Genomic DNA, 17,253 nt, shown 5'->3' on the forward strand with positions numbered 1-17,253 from the left:
ATTGTAGAATCATCGTTTCAAAAAAATATTAATATATGCCTGACCGCATTTAAAGGTCATGACATTTAAAGTCACGAGTTTGGTCAACAATCTCCTGCCAAACCGCCGATAACGATATGTGGATAATATTTTTAAAGAAAAGCTTGACTAATTGTAAGATATTAATAAAACATTCATAAGAACATTAGATTTACATTCGAAGTAGAGCAGAACGGCAGATTCCCGTTACTAAACGTCGTTGTGATAAGAATATTTAAAAGTTTCGAATTTGAAATTTATAGGAAACCCAACATTACTAAAAGTGTGATACCAAGCACGTCAAACCTCTCTTTTTAACACAAAATGGTGTCTTTCCATCATATGATCCACCGTATGGAATCGTCTCAGTAGTAAAGCGACCAAACTAAAATGCAATAATAGAAGTACCATTCAAGCCATTGTTGACAAGAAACGCAAAATCCAGCAAAGAAAGTCATTTACAATACTCACTCCGAAAACAGAAGATCTGAAAAGAAAAGTTCTTGAATACGATACGATGGTAACACACTAACTTCAAAATTAACAATATTTGGTTAAGATATCGGTTACACCAGTAGAAATAACCAATCAAAAATAGATTAAGGTCCACTAAAAATGACAAAATTGACTAATTAATCAGAGTAAAACTTGAAAGTATGTGCAGCCAATGTGAAAAAGTCTAAGTTTACAACTAAAATAAACTTAGTAATCCATTTTGAAGAACACGTAGCCGAAGTCACTAAAGTAAGACAAGGAAGCGGTAAAACAGATATATTGCATTTTAGGTCTCATTGCATTGCATTGGCTCTTCAAATTTATTCTTAACCTAGCTCAACGTGGGACAGAACTTCTATCCCGTGACCCGACCTGTTCGTCATTCCGGCATCCTTGGGTTACCTATAATAGGCCTATGAAATTATCAGATTGCTCTCTCAGTGACGATCACTCAGATCGTTATTTCTCACCTAGCACTGAAAAAGGCTGAAAGTAACAGCCGATATTTGCACAGTACGATATCTCTGACGATGGTTGTTGAAGGGTAATCAACCTATTTTGGACCCCTCCCCCTTCTTTGCAAAGGTACATTCTAACGGTCCAGTTGACTCTGTACAGCTGGCATATCCGTTATAGTAGTCCGAAATAAGTGGTCATGTCAGCTCCAAACTAGGGATCAGTTCCGGCGTAGTGGTTTGCATTCACGTCGATTACCTGGGTTCAAATCCCAACCCGTAGAAGTCACATATGACCCATACTGTTAAAGTGACTATAATCTAACAAAAAAAGATCCAAACTATTTTGATGACCAAACGAGTTACCTAAAAAGGATGTGCATCTTTTTAGCAGATGTCGATTGATTTGTGATTAGTTTGATTTGTCTTCTCACTGACCCTAAATCGTATAAAATTTCCAACCAAATTTGTAAAGACAATGAACACAAAAATTGAACAAATTTTCCGTGTTTTATTTCAACTTCTAAATAAATCCTTTATGTGTCCTAAAAATAAAAAAAATATGAAAACTTATCCAATTTAATTCTACTATGTGTATTTTATTCAATGACAGATACGTATTTCGCCTACGACTTGCAGGCTTCCTCAGTGTCTGTTTTCGAGTTCGAAATACGTATCTGTCATTGAATAAAATACACATAGTAGAATTAAATTGGATAAGTTTTCTTATTTTTTTATTTTTAGGTTTCGTATTCTACTAAGATGCTCCAATAACTTCAGCCTTTATGTGTGTAAGGAACAATTTACTGATGATAAATTGTAGATTTAATATATCTTTATTTGCAATTTCTTTTTGAATTTATTTTCAGGTTCGGGTAGACTCGGATTCAGAAAGTGTAGATTCGTAGTTTTTTCTCTATAAAGTGAGAAAAAAGAGTCACTCAAGCTCAAGCTGCAAATATATGAGTTGATCAAGGCGGGTCAGACTGTCATGAGCATACTTCAAAAATATGTCCGATCATATTGCGTAAAAGAGCTTTGCTTCGTGGCCGGTTATAAGACCCACCGGAGTATAGTTTACTCACAATACTCAAGGCTTTCTATACTACAAGAGCACTTAGTTAAAAAAGTCTAACTGATGTTAAGGATCACACAATGTGGAACATCAATGACGGACAAGTTAAAACGGTAAGCGAAATAATTTTAGAAGAACCTTTTCATGTTTCTGTAGAACTACAGGCGGACCGAAATAACTAGCTCTGAAAAATATCCTGCAAAAAATGTCGCCATGCATGTTTTGTGGGCACTAATACCCACTTACTTACTTATTTTAGCAACTGAGAGCCGGGGTGGCTCTTGCAGTATCAAGAATTTCTTTCCATTGTACTCGGTGCTGGGCCACTCGTCGCCAATTCGTTGAGCGTCTCGACACACGCAGGTCGGGTTCAACTTGGTCGAGCCATTTAGCACCTTGGGCCCCTCTATTCCTGGTGCCGGTGGGATTCTGAAAGAGAACGGATTTCACTGCACAGTCGTCCGGCATCGTTGCGACGCGGCCGGCCTACCGTAGTCTCTCAACTTTCGCCGGGTGTACGATGGGAATCTCTCCAAGCAGTGCCTGTAGCTCGTGATTCGTGATGACGCCTCCGCCGTTCTCCGCTTTTCGTTTGTAATCCGCCAAAAATAGTCCGCAGAACCTTTCGTTCAAAAACGGCAAGTGCACGCATGTCTTCCGTAAGCAAAGTTACTGTCTCAAGTCCGTAGAGGACTACCGGTATTATTAGCGTTTTGTACATCGTCAGCTTTGTGCGGCGGCGTATGCTCCTAGATCGAAACGTCTTGCGGAGGGATAAGTAGACTCGATTTCCAGCTTGAATGCGTCGTTGGATCTCCTTACTCGTATTATTGTCGGCGGTGACCAGAGATCCCAAATATACGAACTCATCAACCACTTCCAGTTCATCACCAACAATAGTCATTGTCCGTGGGAGGCAATCGTTGCTTTCTCTAGAGCCTCTTCCTACCACACATTTGGTTTTCGACGCTTTGATTTGTAACCCTATCTACCCTAGCCTCCGTTTTTAGTCTGGCGTAAACTGCCTCCGCCGTCCCAAGGTTTCTAGTAATGATGTGGAGGTCGTCTGCGAAGGCTACTCTTGCTGAAGATCGTTCTTCTCGTTTCGATACCCGCTCGCCGGATCACACCTTCAATAGCGATATTGAATAACATACAGGACAGTCCATCCCTTTGCCGCAGCCCTCTGCGCGATTCGAAAGGACTCGAAAGACGCACGTAGTACATCATTCGCTCCAGAGCAGCTTTGACCAGCCGAGTCAGTTTGTCCGGAAAACCGTACTCGTACATTATCTGCCATAGCTGTTCTTGTTCAACTGTATCGTATGCTGTCCTGAAATCCACAAAAATATGATACGTGGGCACGTTGTACTCTCGACATTTCTGGGGTATTTGTCGGAGAGTAAAAATTTGATCCGTAGTAGCACGGTCCCCCATAAAGCCCACCTGATACTGCCCTACGAAATCTCTAGCTATTGGAGATAGACAACGCAACAAAATCTGGGAGAACACCTTGTAGGCGACGTTGACCAGCGTAATGCCGCGGTAATTACAGTAGTCTAGCCGGTCTCCCTTTTTGTAGATGCGACAGACTACGCCTTCCATCCAGTCCTCCAGTAGTTTCTCTTCTTCCCAAATCTTTGAAATCAGCCAGTGAAGTGCTGTTGCTAGAGGTTCTTGGCAATTTTTGTAGAGCTCTACCGCGAGTCGGTCCTTCCCGGCGGCACTATTATTCTTCAGCCGCTCGAATTTCTCGCCGGATCTTTTCGAGATCGGGAGATCGAGATGCCATTGAACGATCTAATATATTTTTGGCCTCATATCAATACTTCCTAGTTTCATCCAGTTTACCAATCTTCTCACTAAAAGCTTCTCCTTTTAAATTATTTTGCTCAACCATTTCTCATACCATTGCTGGACCATTGATAGTAAAAATAATTTTCTCAAAACTTTGAGTTTTTCCTAAAAAAGTAAAACATTTACCATGCGTAGCAAAGTGTATGTAAATGCAACTGGGTGATCAAACTGTTGGTGGACAATATATTGGAAAACATTGCACCGAAGATGTCCATATCAATAATTCTAATTTAAGGGGTCTATCCCGGTGAGTGGTTAGCATTCACGCCTATTTCGCCGAGGAGCCGGGTTCAAAACCCAACCCCGCAGAAAAAAATAATAATTCTAATAAACTGAAAATTGTCTGAAAACTAAACTAAAACTGAATCTTCTGTCCTACGTCATCATTTCGCATATCTCATGTGGATGTGTGCCTTGAAGTTTTCTGTTATATTCCAAGCAATAAGTGTGCCGAAGACACTAGACTACGATAGAAGAGCACTTTTATGAGCGATTGCGCACTCTTGAATGTAATTTTTTGCAAACAGCAATATCAGCAAAGAATTTTTTACGCCAAATTGCGTGTTACTCAGACTATGCATTATTTTTAATCAAATTTGGCTATGGGTTATTTTTAGTAAAACTTACCTAAGCAATGGAATTTAACCAAAGTTGTAAGATGGAAGTTTTTAACTAAAATTTATCTGAGCAACCTAACATTTGACTTTACCTATTTTTTGTCTTTTTGGTTTTATACGTTGTTTTTTCAGATACGTTTCTGATCGACTATATGATAGATCATTACACGGGAGCTCCTAACCACACTTTTTTGACAGCACTTGGTGGTTTGTTTACATGGTGTTAAAGTTTGAATTGAGTTTTCTATCTTTGTCCGGCAGATAATGATCAAAAATTATAGTTTTTATTTAAGAGAAAGCGCCTTACATGCATTTTAAAGCAACTGAATTTTAAATCGAAACTGCTGGACGTGACAAACAACATGTAAACAAACCACCAAGTGGTGTCATTTGACGGCAAAATGACGTCATCGCAAAATGATATATATACACATTTAAGGACCAAACAGAATGCTGCGTTAACGCATCCGTCAGCGTCAATTTAACAGTAAACCTATGGAAAAACTGTCAAAATAGCGCTGACAGACGCGTTGACGTAGTATTCTCTTTAGCCCTTTAAATGAATTTACGTGTAAATAGATTCGATTTAGCTAAAACTTGGTGAAAATTACTCAAAATGGTCTTAAAGTGCAAAGTCAGATTCGCAATAGTTTTTCATTCAAAAAGTAGGTAGTGTGAATAAAATACTGTATACGCCACAGCGAATAATTCAATTATTGGTAGCAAGTGGCAAAAATTGATTAACTTTTCCCCAAATCTGAGTTTGTAGGGTATTGTCGTTATCGTCGGAACACTGTTATGGTCGGGCCAACACGATTTTACAGTTTTAGCAGCTCATGATATCTATGATACAGCCATTGTAAAACTTCTTACTGTGATAGCTAACTTTTCACAATATTGTGAGTTTCAATTGTGTATTCAAAACACCCGTACTGAATTCAGTGACTAAATCTTACAAAAAAGTTTTCCAGACGCAATGAACTTTTCTTCAAGAAATGATTCACGAAATGCAATTATCGAGATAAATTTTGAAAATGTATGAAGTGTGTTGTGCTGCACACGAAAACTTTAGAAAAATCCCCTCCAGTAAGGTGTTTGGGGAGGCTAAGGTGAAATACTAGAAAAGCGCTATTTGTAAAGGCCGGACCACTTGAGTAGTCATGGTTGGGCCACCATAATTTGAAGCGCAGAAGCGCAATAACCGCTAGAGAGTGTCAATCACGTAAAATGTGATGAAATAAAACAAAATTAATACGATAAAAACCTAGATTTTGTTGTTTTTTTTTCATTGTAGTTGTACCACAGAGAACAGATTAACAGGCTCGAAGGAAGTAATCGATTTTGTGTGTGTAAAATCTGTCGATGGCGCCCTCCAGAAATAGTTTGCCAAACGCATCAAAAAATATCCATGTACCTTTATCAATATTTCTTTGTGCTGGAGTTACATAGCAGCGATGGCAGCGGCATCAAGATTTAGTTTGCCACTTAGTGCTCGAGGGGTGCTCTATTGAAGGATTACTCGTATATTACATAAAAACCTTTTACACACTTTTTGTCAATTACCTGGTAGTCTGTTCTCTGTGGTTGTACACTTCAGAAAAAGCGATTGTAGTAATTTTGACCGCCAAAATTTCGCAAAAATTTAATTAAAAATAGGGTATTTGTACTTATGTGAGCCGTTGTTCTCAGAATTCATTTATTTCATGTCGCTATATCGAATTTCAATACGTATGTCTTAGATTTTCTGCGGTGGCCCGACTATGACAACATTTTTTGTCTTCACGAAAATACCTATAACTTTTTTATTTTTCAAGCATTCATTCAAGCAGACCTTTGCAACGATGTATTTAGATTTTCAAAATTCCTTTTGAAACGAAAGTTATGGGCGAATTCCAAAACGTGGTCCAACCACGACGACACTCCCCTACACATTAGAGGCACTTTGAGTAGTTTTAATCAAGTTACATTTAATACTACCTATTTACAGTTAAATTTATTTAAGAGTGTACATTGGTCAAATTCAACTAACCTACAAGATATATCATCTTGGAGTTTGTTTACTTCCACAGTTCGCACGAAGAGAACGGACACACACGCGCGCACTAGCGCTTGCGCATTTGAAAAAAAAGTGATGGCACACTGGCAATAATAGAGAACTACGGGTTTCATCGGGCTGCACGCATACTTGCAGGTCTTCTGTTCTGTTTTGGTTGTATGTAATCACGGACGGTATACCTAATCTGAAGAATGAAGTGCGGTTGCTATTGTTCGTCATTCAGAACCTATCCTATCGTAGTAACCGTAGAAACGAAGCAACCAGAGTGTTATCGCGTTTCTAGCGAGTAGCTAAAATGTATGCAGCTCGGACGGAATAGAGAACAGTAGTGAAGCAATAACTCGATTCAATTTAATCTTGGTGAAGACACAGAATACTTCTGCCAATTTTAATCCAATTTACGATATTCTGAGTGCCGAGCGTGAATGATATTTGCTGTGTCCCGTTATATTCTCAGATCCAGGGTCGGTTTTGAGTAAGAATGTAAACAAATTTGGAATTTTGGCCAGTCATATGGTGGAAATAAAGCTGGAAGTTCAATGTGTGTTTTCTCAAAATCTCGAGAGCAAATAAACTGGATTGCTTCTGTTCAGTGATTGGAAATCCCTCCGAAGTGAAACTTAGTCGGAAGAATACATTGTGTGCAACCAACTGTATGTAATAAAAGCCAGCAAGAAGGGGGCTAAGGTGTTGAATTATTCGCCCATTGCAGTAGAATCTTGTTGAAGCGTATCGGTGGTTTCAAGAAGGAAAAATGAGTGCCGATTTGGAAGTACGTCGACGAAAAATCGGCGACGAAGAGCTCCTACTTGATCCCCAACAGAAACCGAAGGATGGCAACAAACAGCCCGCACAGGAATCTACTACGGCAGAAAGTTCGGATCATGTAAGTTTTAGAATTTAGCGAATCAGTCATATTTTTTGTCCATCTGAGCAAAGCGAGATAAATTTATCGATTTTTCCGAATGTCCCCTCCCACTGGACTTTTCGCTGGCTGGTTGTCTTGGTAGGAGATTCTCAGCGCTTGCTTGGAATATTATGTGCGCGAATTTTGGTCGCTCACTCACAATAACACTTGCTGGTGAATTTAAAAATGTTTTCAAGTTTATTTTGATTCTAGTCTAGAAATAATAAACTGAGAACTTTCCTATAACGATTACGCCGTTTTGTTGGTAGGGGAAAAGTGTATAATGTGCCCCCCCTAAGAATAAATGGATATATCTCCGTTATACTTCCCCAAATTAACGTTACAACTACGTGTATATGTTGGTACTTAAGCTGACAACCAATTGCAATTGTTTATTTCATTTAGTATTGTGGAATAAACATGCTAGGAATTATTTAATAAAAGCACCTAAATGTTGTGTTTCTCGTCTGCGCGGGGTAAAATGCCCCACCTGCGGTATAATATGCCCAATGCGGTAATTTGAGTATTTCTACCAGTGACAGACCAACTCTATTTTGTAGAAAGTAAAACTATTTCCTTTGTTTTGCAAAATATCGTTATTTTATGTAAAATAAACCTAGTTTCGGCCTTCTGGTGCTCTTTTTCTTTTCTGCATGGGGCACATTATACGCAGCTGTGGCGTTTTGTACCGGGTAGTTGAATTACCTAGAATTTGGACGTTGGTAATAAATTATTCCCACCACGGTTACTCTACAATACTAATTGAATTAAATAATGGCAATCGACTTCAACTTAGATCTGTTTACATAGTTTTAAAGCCACATTTGCAAGGGGGGCAAATTGCACCACCGCAAGTGGGGCATTTTGGCCTGCTTTTACTTATTTGAAAAAATATTAAATGTTAAAGCAAGTCAAGCGTTTCATACCGTTATTTTTAGCAGGGATGTCATTTTGAAGTTCACTTTACGCAATCGAATCGCAACAACCGGTTATTTACAGATTTTGACAAGAAAATAGCTTATGGAAATGACGCCAAAAGTTACATCGAAAGCTGCTCAAAAACAAATTTATTTTTGTTTTGTTTTTACAGCATGTGACAACTGTCATACTTGCATAGTAGGCTAGTTCCATCAAATACTATGGTTTCTGGGTGGTTTTGCATTTTAATTTCGCTTATTTAGCGAAAAACGAAGGGGGGGCACATTGGCCACGGGGGGCACGTTATACATAATTCCCCCTACCAACCATCACATCGGTACAGAGCCTTGGTGATACTAATTAAATTTAACTTATGTCATGCTGCTATCCGGACTAATCGATGAAACCCCCCCGGGTGGCTCCCCGGAGAGTGTCGTAATTTCTAGCCGGCTAAATCCGATCAGCTAAGACCGGAATTATATACGTTGGGGTCGTTTTTACACGGGGAATTAATTTCAAATTGTATAGAAATCGAGTAAAAAGCAATTTTTTGTCACTAATATTGATATAACCAATAATTTATAAAATTATTTTAAAATGCTTGGATGTCGTTTTACTATGTTATATTTGTATTTAATGATTAAATTGCAGCTTTTTAAATTTTCTGTATTGATAACAAAAGTTGTGATTTTTTTAAAGATCTATATATCTATGATTACTTTTGGTCTAAAACGCAAAATATGTGTGGAATCATATCAATAGTTTTTGAAAAATAAAAAAAAAACCGTGTAAAAAGAGACTTTACTGTACATTGAAAGAATCAGTTGGTTGCTAAGAAACACACCTATCCCAAGTAAAAAACGGTCTGATATGATTGAATTTCTTATCTGCAGGGTGATTACTCGAGTGAACAGATAGCTTTCGTTTTTACGCTGCTAACGAATAACTCTAAGATTTTTTATTCGGTTTTCCACAAGAGTTCAAAAAGACGACATGTTATCAAACATGTATTTTTTGTCAAAAACTGTTGCACGATAACACTGATTGCTGTATTTAGCTTTCATGTGTTGTCAGTTAATTTCTGGTTTTACTCAACTGCACTATCGCAGGCAATAAAATTGAGAAAAAAAACATGTATGGAACATTCGTAAATCCAGTTGCGAACTACAATATTTTTGTATTCGTGAGATGGCGCTTCGACTCTGCCACTTGGGTGCTACGAGCAACTCAGATTGAAGTGTTTTAATGAATTGTTGCTTGATAACACGGTTTCAACGGCTAGTTCTATCCGGCTAAGCTGTTTAAGCGTGTGACGGTTTTGAAATAATAGCTTTGTTACACGTAATAATCTGATTAGGAGAGTAACCAACACGCTATATGGAATGTTGGATTTGTCGCCAACACAGACAAGTTCAGTGTATGACCCAAGCAGCATTAAACACTGCCCCAAGTGTTGATATCCGGCCGATTCATAATACGCTTTAGGGCAAGTGTGAGACCCCGTAACCTTGATGCAGCCCAGTGCCCCTGTCGGATTTTAATGAAGTTGATAATCCACCCGAAATCCACACACAGCACTGTGTACCCATTGTAGATTTAATCAGTCTGATTTACCTTCTGGCAAAGCCGTTCTTGTGCATGATTTTTCATAGGCCTTTGCGGTTGGTGGTATCAAATGCAGCTTTCAAATTATAAACGAAAGAATAATCGTGGTCAGATTTAGAACACGGGTTAGAAACCTCACTGCAAATCAGTACTATGCGCCACCAAATCCTGCCGCCCTGCAGGAGAAAGAACCTTTCTACATCAAGCTGAACAGCACGGTTTAGAAAATCCCGAGGAGAGATATTCAGATCCACTTGGGCGACTTCAATGCGAAGATTGGCTCAAACAATGCGTACCTTGAACGCGTTATAGGACGCGTTGGTCTAGGAAAGATGAGCGAAAACGGGCAGCTGTTTACAGAGTTAATAGCAACATGGTCATTGGTGGAACGCTCTTCTGTCATAGATCGGCACATAAAATCACGTGGATTTTCCGTGACGGTCGTACAGAAAACTAAATTGACCCCATCTGCATCAGCCGAAAGTGGAGAAAGAGATGTACGCAACAAGCACAGTACCGGTATTGCATCCGACCATTCCAGTGTAATTGCTGAGATTTGTCTGCGTGTCGCACGTGTCCAGCGACAAGAGAAGAAAGTTGGGTGTTGCTACGATGTCCGCCGATTGGAGAATCTCGAGTTGAAAAGGGCCTTTATCAAACAACTTCAATCATAAGTCTCGAAGTTATGACACATATATTGAAATCTTGGAATAGCAATGGACCGGCATCAAGAATTCTTTCGACAAGTAACGAGATTCTCGGCAAAGTGCGCAGCGTTTTGAGGGAGTGGATTTCGAATGATCGACGAGCGGAGAGAATTGAAAGCCGGCACTAAGCGAGTGCGAACCAAAGCGGCTAAGACAGCTGTCCGTCAACGATACGTCAAACTGGAGAGGGCTGTAAAACAAGCTTGTAGGCGTGACATGAGAGCCTTAACTAGCTAACTAGCCGAACAAGGATCCGTTTGCTGGTCAGGTACTGACTGACCGTACAGAATAGCTTAAGCGATGGACTGAACATTTTGAACAACTCTTCTGAGACTCAAATGTCAGACACCAGCAAAGGCAGTAGCGTGTGACGCCAATAATTCGTGGCATTAATCGCGTCAATTCCAAGGCGCCATCACTGATTGAAATTGAAGCAGCCATTAAAAGTATGAAATCCATCAGAAGTTGACTGCATTTCAGCCGAGATGTTCAAAGCTGACCCACCTTTATCAGCCCAGATGATGCATCAGCTTTTCAGCAATGTACGGGAAACCGCAACTTTTCCGGTGACTGGATGGATGCAGGGTATATTGATCGTATTCCGTAACTGGCGTGGCATCACGTTGCTCTGTACTCTCAAAGTACTCTGTACGGTAGTCCGAATCCAATCTAGGAGAAGATTGATGCTACTCTCCGGCGGCAGTAAACTGGATTCCGTGCTACCAAATCATGTGTAGACCATATCGTAACGCTCCGTATTATATTGGAGTAAATCAGCGAATTCCTGGATTCTCTTCTGTCGGTGTTCGTTGACTTCGAAAAGGCATTTAACCGACTCAATTACGACAAACTCTGGGCGCACGTGGGGCGTAGAGGAGTTCCAGATAAGCTAGCCATTTCATCGAGGCTCAGTACGAGGCGTTCTAGCGCAAGATGTTGCACAATGGCATCTTGTCGGACCCTATTAGGGTTACTTCTGTGCTGATGTGAGACAAGGCTGCATTTTATGACCACTGCTTTTTCTCATCCATAACATGAGATGTTAGTTGGAGCGATTGACAGTAGAGCAAATCGTTGATTGCCTTGGAATTCTTAAATGATAGAACAGCTGTATGACCGCGACCTAGCCGACGACATTTTATCAGGACGAGACTTTATCCTGCATCTGTTATTGTACAGGACAATTACAAGGCTAGTGATACGATCCTATTGACTTATACAGCCGCTCCCAGTCGAGATTCGAACATACGACGCTTGATGTGCAAGACCAGTGTCGTACCTCGAGGCTAATTCGGAGGACTCCGGATCACTGGTTTATGTTCCGTCTCGTAGTCGGTCTGAGCGCGAACATCTCTAAAGACGATCTCGGAGTCATGACTTAGGCAGCAGTCGTATTAACGCTCCCCTTGTCTTCGGTCCGTGGTTAAGGCTGTGCATGATGATGTGATGTTGAAGGATCAGTCCTTGATTCTCAATCTGTACATTTGAGGACCGATTGACTACCATCCAATCGTCCGTTTCCGCTACTCACTCATCACTATGAGAGCTAAACCGAGCTCGTGTGTTGCCACAGTCCTGGTAGATGGTATGACCCTCCCTGAACGTACATACCGTTGAGCCCCGCCAGCATTCCTCCCACATCGCAGTTGACGTTGTAAAACTTGTATCTCTGTAACTGCAATACTTCGCAGCCCGTTTTCATCGTGTTGGCCTATTCCGATTGTTCCAGTCCAAATTTTCTTGTTCTTCGTTCATTGTATTTCAGAAGTCAACCATACCTACTCACACGCGAAAGAGTATGAGCAAAATAGCATTCAACACTTACGCCGCATATGCATACGTAAAAGAAACAGCCGCCGGTGCTGTGTGAGACCTTTTGCTACGCACACACTCGCGCACACTCATCCTCACATCGTCTTCCTGCATAGCTTATTCCAGAGGCAAAAAACTCGTGGGGAATAAAATGCCCGTGAGACTGGTGGCGCACTGAGATACAAATTTTGCGTTACTTCTTCTTCTTCTTCTTCTTCTTCTTCATTTTCGCTCTCGATTCTACTCACGAGCGGGAGCGCGAGCCCTCGCGTGTAATCGGCATCAGCAGATTGGGCTGCAACGACGAACGACGAGCGACAAGTGTAGCTGTTAGCTAATCACATACGCGCAAAAACTCATTGCAGTGCATGAAGAAATAGGTGCGGGAGTTTTAAGGGGATGCTTATGCCGGGTTGTTCGTTAGAATGAGTACGCGTGTGTGAGAAAATTAGACCACACGAGTGTGAGCTTCGCAACGCTGGTATTTTTTTCTAGCAAGGTGACTTACAAGACCTGCGGTCCTAATAACCTGTCTCGTCGTAGGACCAATAGATGAAGGGAATGACAGAATGAAGTGCATTATAGTATCCCCAGGGCGGGACAAGACGTGAAGAGGAAAAAGCGGAAAAATGAATAGAAGGAGGGTCATTGAAAAAGCATATTTTAAATATTCTACGGTGTTCATGAGTTACGAATTTTTGAAATAAGCGAGGTATGAGAAAATGGGAGTTTTCTGGGCAGACTTCGAATTTTTTAAATGTTTTCGTTTATAAATCCACTTTCATGACAATCTGGCTCATAGGTACTTGTACGATAACTTTGAAAAATGTCCATCTACTCTAAAGCAGTTTGAACGCTTCCGTTATTTGCAATTGTATTCATGAAATGTTTAATCAACGTGAGACTTGTTTAAATTTGTACAAGTTTTGTTGAACGAGGTCAATTTCGATTTCAACTACTGAGCCGATTAAGGAGTAATCGTGATGAGGCTAAGGTGACTGAACTAGTCATTCTTGTTTACCATTCATCTCAAATACACGCAGGACAATAGCAAAGCTGATTAGGCACACTTCGGATTCGGAATTCAAATCGATGACTATTACAAAAATAATATTGTAACAGGAAAGAAGTAAAAAGTCACGTCGTCGTCTACATTATCACACAGTGCATATGGCATGACCACGCGCGTTTACTTTTAATCATACACTGAATCTTGTGAAAGAATGATGATGATGAATCGCATTCCCATCGAATGTTCCTTATTATCTAGGCAGTAGATTGTATAGTACAGTGTTTTCCTGATTTTTTTTTTCACCGCAAAACCTGCGAGCTCGCGAAACCACTGTAAGCACTGGATTTACTACTTTTTCTTATCATCTGCCCACAAACATCAGCTGATGTTGCAGCTCAAACGAAAATAGCATCCTGCTTTGACGTGATACGTCAAAGCGGACGAGCGGGAATATCTTCGGTGCTAGGAAAATTCAACCACTTTCTCGAGCGTGGCACATTGGTACCTATACTTATTTGCATTGCAAATTGTCTGCTGTCGTCGAGTTCGTCCAATATTCACTCGTCATTGGGACATGATGAAGCTCAATGTCCGAAGCTTAATTTCCGCCAATAACTAATGCTTACATTAGTTCACAGTATGCTAAACATAGACGGAACAACAAGCGGTGAGCAGAGCGCGTCGTTATTGATCTATTTTAGCCCAGCGCAGCGTTGTAGTATGACGATCAATTTAGTTACCGCATACATATGTACTTGTACATGTCAATCTTTAATCACCGCAAACTGATAGAAAACCGAGGATCCAATTAAATAGCAATTCTCTATTTACTCTATAACCCAATCTAGGTCGACTCGGAGGAGGAAAAACTGCCAGACGAAAAGTATGTAGAAGAGATGGCCAAAACGATACCCCAGGGAACGGATAAAACTCCACCGGTGCTGGGAGCCCTACTCAGTGGATTACCAGATAGGTAAGTTCGGCTTACTGTATCCTAGCTTCTTCTAGAATATTATAATTTCATAATTTTACGTCGCACCAAACAAATGCGTCAGTTTTCAGCGGCAATTCGCGATATCCAAATAGATATTACATTACCATATTGCACGACCTTAATGCATTACCGGTTTGTTTGCTTTTACGCAAATAGGGTGCCTACCCATACATTAGACAGTAAGCTATTAAGACCGGAAGCAGTATATAGCTCTGATTCACGATCTTGCACCGATGAAACTAGTTGTGTGGATGTGTATCGCATCTACGGACCGGACCACCTACGCCTTTTCATTTAGAATTTTAGAAATGCAATTAGATTTTTTCCTGAAATCTACGAATAACGTTTCTATATGTTTGTGAAAGTCAGTTCGACCGAATGTCACTTTCATTGAACTTGAAATGAACGTGTCTCGTTTCGTTCGTTGCGGCTTTAAACTCGTGTATGTAGGGCGTACCTTCAATCAACGTCAACTCGAACCCAACTGGTTTTTGTTCAACCGCATTGCATTTAATTAGTAGCTCCTCACACTGACATATACCTACACCCTATCAAACAGCTAAGTGGATGTGTTAGCACCGAAAGAGAATATTTTCAATCATGTTGTCATATTGATCCCCAAGATTCTAAATTTAGACACACTCCATTGAACCGGTTGTAAACTTTTGACATCGTACAAGTGGAAACCAGTGAAATTAGGGTTTGTCCAGTTAACGTTTGGAACTATTATGAATTAATACACCAGTTAAATCCTAACTGTAAAACAATATGACACATTCCAGCGTTACGGGACACCATGCGCATCACACAAATCAGTTCCTATTTAACCAAATCCCCGGCATACATCTGAAAAGTAAAATCCCCTTAGGTTACCAATTTTACATGCTGTTTGCCACAAATATGGTGAAACAAGAACCAATTTACATAGTAAAAATAGTTGCTAATTGTGTCCCGTAACGCTGGAATGTGTCATATCTGTGTTGCTATTAAAATAATAAAGCTCAGCTTAATTACTATTTAAGCTTAACTATTTAAAAATCTACTACTAAGCTTGACTATTTAAAAATCAAAATATTTATCACCTTTGGTTTTGCCTGATTTCTATAGTCTGAAATTGATAGTGTATTGACAATTGAACTCTTATCCCTCTGTGTCTGAAATAAAGTTCCATTTGTCAGTTCTTCATGATAATTATACGAACGTGCCTATTCCCCTGATTGTCATGGTTAGTCAATTTTGCTGTTAAGGTTGTTTATCTCGCGAATTGCTCGAGCAAAACAATACAATGAATAGCTACAATAGATGCTGAAATATTTTTTTACGGTCTGTACTGCAGTATAGTATTTGGGAAATACTGGCAGACTGTGTTCCTCTAGTTACGTCATGTACAATGAATATAGTTTCTAAAAAGACGTTAAAACGGCTAACTGTATAAATAAATGTTTTACCTTCTTATTTGGATTAATTGCTAGCACGTATTTCAAACCTAAATTTCATAATTGTAATTGGGGTACATTCGAAAATTTAAATGTGTCTGGTCTATTTCACGGAAAAAACCTTGATTTCCAAACTAGTGGACAAGATTATGCATACAATGCATATCATCATTTCTTCCGCCAAATTTGTTTAAAAGAATAAGATCCTGACTTTGATCCGAGCCGATCCACAGCATATTATTATTAGGCCAAATCCGGGTTTTTCGTCTTGACCTTTATATGAGGTGAGGCGGAAAGATGGCAGAAAAAAGTAATGACACAAGAGCGTTGATAGTGTCCAAACAGAAGAGGACAACGCGTGAAGGGGAAGAGGCGGAAAACAATGTAAGTGAAGGTAATTTAAGCAAGGCTTAAGAAGTTGTGTGCCGCATCTTTTACCCAAACTGGGGGATCCGCGAATCGAACCAACCGAAATCCCGTTATAGTTGGTTGTTTTTTATCTTTTGACATGATCATCCTAGGCAGCGTTCTGCAAATGGGGGTTCCCCAAAAGTCAGCTCGCAGCAAAATAATATACGGAATCCCACCGAGGGATTTGCAAACCAAGAAAGATAAAGAACCAGTGGTCTATAAGAGATTCGAATCAGCAGTGCTCTTCAGACGTCCGAATTTTGATGATAGAGAAACAGTATCGAAGATTGAATCGATGAATAAGATCAATAATTATATCCTTAATCGTACCTGTGTGCACAATGGACTCTAAATGTCCGTTTGGAATTCCGGCATCCTCTGAGATCACCTATTCCTAACCTAATGCTTTCATCGGTTCCTTTTTATAGTCATTTTGAGTGCAGAAATAATCGTTAGCGTGAATCGATATTTTACTGATTTTAATATGTTCTTAATATTGAAAAAAGATAGACTACTGGGACAATGTATAAAATAAAGGTTCTGTGTTTTATGTATTCGCTGGTTAAGCCATTCTCAATGAATGTAATTGGAATCCTCGCTGGACGACAAAGCAAAGCCTAGGTGCTACATTCCGTTATCGAAACTTGACTTTCCGTTTTATACGACAGACTTCGCAGCCAGCAGGAGAATTGCAGGGTCAGTTGCTACGATCCTATTGACTATAACAGCCTCTCCCAGCCGAGATTCGGACATACGAAGACTGGCTTATTAGGCCAGCATCTTATCTCGAGGTCAACTGGGAGGCTCGCTGGTCGACACTGAACATCAAAAGGATAAGCCCAGCACTTTATGTGAACTTTCGAATGAATGCATCATGC

At 40.0% G+C, this 17,253-nt stretch overlaps 1 protein-coding gene across 2 annotated transcripts in view; it reads left to right on the forward strand.

Moving 5' to 3' along the window:
• The first annotated feature begins 6,792 nt into the window (after positions 1–6,792).
• The window catches only part of LOC128733980 (phosphatidate cytidylyltransferase, photoreceptor-specific), a 29,951-nt gene continuing 19,490 nt past the window's right edge, over positions 6,793–17,253 (forward strand). Inside the window, exons 1-2 of one of the 2 annotated variants that reach the window (XM_053827916.1) lie at positions 6,793–7,459; positions 14,383–14,507. In XM_053827916.1, coding sequence (XP_053683891.1) covers positions 7,328–7,459; positions 14,383–14,507 — 257 coding nt within the window. In that variant the 5' untranslated portion in view covers positions 6,793–7,327. The remainder of the gene's footprint in view (positions 7,460–14,382; positions 14,508–17,253) is intronic. The other variant, XM_053827917.1, reaches the window with a different exon arrangement.

The sequence above is a fragment of the Sabethes cyaneus genome, chromosome 2 (assembly GCF_943734655.1).
Source record: "Sabethes cyaneus chromosome 2, idSabCyanKW18_F2, whole genome shotgun sequence".
NCBI lineage: Eukaryota > Metazoa > Arthropoda > Insecta > Diptera > Culicidae > Sabethes > Sabethes cyaneus.